We start from the raw sequence: 1,899 nt of genomic DNA, 5'->3' as shown, positions 1-1,899 counted from the left end.
TATTCCCCTTCCCTTTACCCTTCCATATCCCTCATTAAACCTTGACTCCTTTATCCTTTCTCATCTTTCCTCCTCCTGTCTTCTCCTTTCCCTGCTTTTTAGTTCTTCTCCCTTTATCTCCCCCCTTCCTCCCTTATCTCTTCTATCTTATCTATTTTCCACCCTCTGTCCTCAAAAACCTTTTCCTCTCCTCCTCCCATCTTCCTACTTCTTTTCCTCTTCTCGCCCTTCCCCTCATCTCTCACCTACACATTCTTGCTATCTCCCCGCCCCCTCCCTCTCCCAACCTCATCTCATACCCCCACGCTCTCATTCCCGCTCTGCACCTCATTCGATCCCTCTGCATCTCCTCCCTCACCATATATCCCAGTGCCTCTCCACCCCCAGTACCCATCTCAGATATCTCTCATGCAATTCCTCTATTTTTCTTCTCTCTCTTCATCCCCAAATCTCCACCCCATAACTTACCACCGGTCACACCAGTTTATAAAACAGCCACATCCTCTTCCCCCAGTCCTTTTCAAATCTCCTTTTCCCCATTCCTCAAACCTGTCCCATCACCTTTGCTGCCTTCTTCATCCTATCCCTCAACTGTGCATCCTGCCCTCCACTCCTCCTCACCACATAACCTAAATATTTATATTCCTTCACCTCCTCCACTCTCTTCCCTTTCCATCTCCAGTCCATCTCCTTACATCTCCCTCCATTCTTCCTACACCTCATTACCTTCGTCTTTTCTCTGTTAACTTCCAACCCCTTCCCTTCAAAATACTTTTCCAGCCTTGCCATCATTCCCTTCATCCCCTCCTCATCTTCCGCCAATATCGCTACGTCATCTGCGTATGCCAACGTGTACACTCTCCCCTCCCCCAGCCTTACATCCCCCATCCCCTTCTCTTTAACTCTTCATCTATGTCTGCTATTAGTAATATAAATAATAGCGGACTCAATGGACACCCTTGTCTTACCCCCCTACCCGTCCAGAACCTTCTTCCTTCTCTCCCCCCTATTCTCATTCTGCTTCTCGTCTCCCCTAATACTTCCTCACACCTTCTGACCAGTCCTTCCCTTACTCCCCTTTCTCTTATCATTTTACCCAACACCTCCCTATTCACCGAGTCAAACGCTGCCTTTAGATCCACGAACAGTACTACCATCCTCCTGACCCTCCTCACCACTTGCCTGTTTATTAAATAATTCAATACATATATGTTGTCCACTGCCCCCCTTCCCCTCCTAAACCCCGCCTGACTCTCCGGCAATATCTTCTTCCCCTTATTCTTTTTTTTTTGGTCACGCAGGGGAAATCCATCATGGATACTCCCTCCCCTTGGGGGGGAGGGGGTTATGTCGAACCGACTAAAACCCCTGCGGGATGTCTACCTGTCGGACCGTGAGGAGGGGAGTCGGGGGAACTACTCCCATATTCCCTCCCCAACCCCCCGGCCCCAGGACTCCCTTCCGGGAGCCCCTTGCCACCTGTGTGCCGCGCCCTGTTCCACGAAGGGAATCCAGGGCGCGGTCCCCGACGAGGGTTACCCCCCGCCGATTAGCCTTCTCCTGTCTCCTGTCAAGGAAGGAGAGGACATCCACCCCCTCCTTACCCCCTCCTTGCTAGTCAGGGAGGGGAGGATTTGTAGGGAAGCGGGCCCGGCCCCAACCGGGGCACTGCTCCCCCCTGTCCCTACTTGTCCGGTCGCTCGGGGGGAAGGTAGGGAAGGCGTCTCGCCGCCCCCTACCACCCCCTACTACCCCCTTACGACCGGTGGCGGGCCCGGGGCGGCCGACGGGTCTCCCGACCATCGCGGGTCTGTGAGCCCCCCTCGGGCCGGCGCTGCCCCGGGCCCGCTGTCGTGTCCCTCGTCCCCTGGGGGCGTTGTCCGCCCGGGTGCTGCTCCC

General features: G+C 54.5%; 1 protein-coding gene across 1 annotated transcript; it reads right to left on the bottom strand.

The window, feature by feature from the left end:
• Positions 1 to 543: 543 nt before the first annotated feature.
• On the bottom strand, positions 544 to 888 carry LOC105180639 (uncharacterized). Its single transcript, XM_025298660.1, has one exon. The coding sequence runs from the start codon at positions 886 to 888 to the stop codon at positions 544 to 546; it is 345 nt and encodes a 114-aa protein (XP_025154445.1).
• Positions 889 to 1,899: the final 1,011 nt, after the last annotated feature.

This window comes from Harpegnathos saltator, unplaced genomic scaffold (assembly GCF_003227715.2).
Source record: "Harpegnathos saltator strain DR-91 unplaced genomic scaffold, Hsal_v8.6 scaffold23, whole genome shotgun sequence".
In the NCBI taxonomy this organism is placed as follows: domain Eukaryota; kingdom Metazoa; phylum Arthropoda; class Insecta; order Hymenoptera; family Formicidae; genus Harpegnathos; species Harpegnathos saltator.
This window is presented reverse-complemented; position numbering and strand designations above follow the sequence as displayed.